Below are 1,071 nucleotides of genomic sequence, written 5' to 3' on the forward strand. Positions count from 1 at the left end.
CACAGTTACAAACTCTCAAAGGCTATCTATGGACTCAAGCAAGCTCCTCGGGCATGGTACGAGATCCTCACTGATTTTTCTCAAACGCTCCAGTTTTCAAAGAATTATTCTAGACCCCACTTTATTCTGAAGATCAAACGGTAAACATCTCATGCTAGTACAAATCTATGTGGACGACATCATCTTTGGATCTACGGACCCGTTTATGGTTGCTTACTTTGCCAAACTTATGATCAATCGATTCCAAATGAGCATGAATCGGGAGTTAAGCTTCTTCCTCGAACTCCAAGTTAAACAAATTAACAGAGGAATTTTTATTCACCAAGAGAACTACATCTCGAAACTCCTCAAGAAATACTCAATGGACACCTATGCCTCTGCCAAGGTACCAATGGGCTTCGGACACAAGATCTTTGCCGACCCATCCGGTGTTCCTGTGGATGAAAAGAAGTATCGTGGAATGATTGGATCTCAACTTTATCTCACATCAAGTCGTCCGGATATAATGTTTTCCACATGCCTATGTGCCAAATTTCAAGTCAACCCAAAGATGTCCCATCTTTTGGCTGTGAAACAAATTTTCCGATACCTTAAAGGTACCAAGAGTCTTAAAATGTGGTACCTAGCAAATGAGAGCTTCCTACTCCAAGCCTATTCAGATGCGAATTGTGGTGGTCTTCAACTTGATAGAAAAAGCACTTCGGGTGGCTATCAATTCTTAGGTGGTCGTTTGGTCAGTTGGTCATCCAAGAAACAGAACTGCATTGCTCTCTCTATAGCCGAAGCATAATACATTGCTGTTGCTAGCTGTACATCTCAAGTCCTGTGGATGCAATCTCAATTCATGGATTATGGTTACCTCTTTCAACGCGTTCCTATGTATTGTGACTCTCAAAGTGAAATTGCGATTTCTCACAATCAAATTTAGCACTTAATGACAAAACACGTCGATATAAGGTACCATTTCATAAAAGATCATGTAGTTAATGGTAACATTGAACTCATTTTTGTTCCATCTGACGATGAGATTGCCGATGTCTTTACCAAGGCATTAGACAAAACCAAATTCAG

At 40.4% G+C, this 1,071-nt stretch overlaps 1 protein-coding gene across 1 annotated transcript; it reads left to right on the forward strand.

The window, feature by feature from the left end:
• The first annotated feature begins 361 nt into the window (after window positions 1–361).
• Window positions 362–790, forward strand: LOC111876141 (uncharacterized mitochondrial protein AtMg00810-like). The gene has a single exon (XM_023872669.1). The coding sequence runs from the start codon at window positions 362–364 to the stop codon at window positions 788–790; it is 429 nt and encodes a 142-aa protein (XP_023728437.1).
• Window positions 791–1,071: the final 281 nt, after the last annotated feature.

The sequence above is a fragment of the Lactuca sativa genome, chromosome 3, assembly GCF_002870075.4.
Source record: "Lactuca sativa cultivar Salinas chromosome 3, Lsat_Salinas_v11, whole genome shotgun sequence".
NCBI lineage: Eukaryota > Viridiplantae > Streptophyta > Magnoliopsida > Asterales > Asteraceae > Lactuca > Lactuca sativa.

Bases quoted from the DNA above. Each gene is read 5' to 3' on its own strand.
- LOC111876141 (XM_023872669.1), top strand. From the start codon at position 362: ATGGACACCTATGCCTCTGCCAAGGTACCAATGGGCTTCGGACACAAG.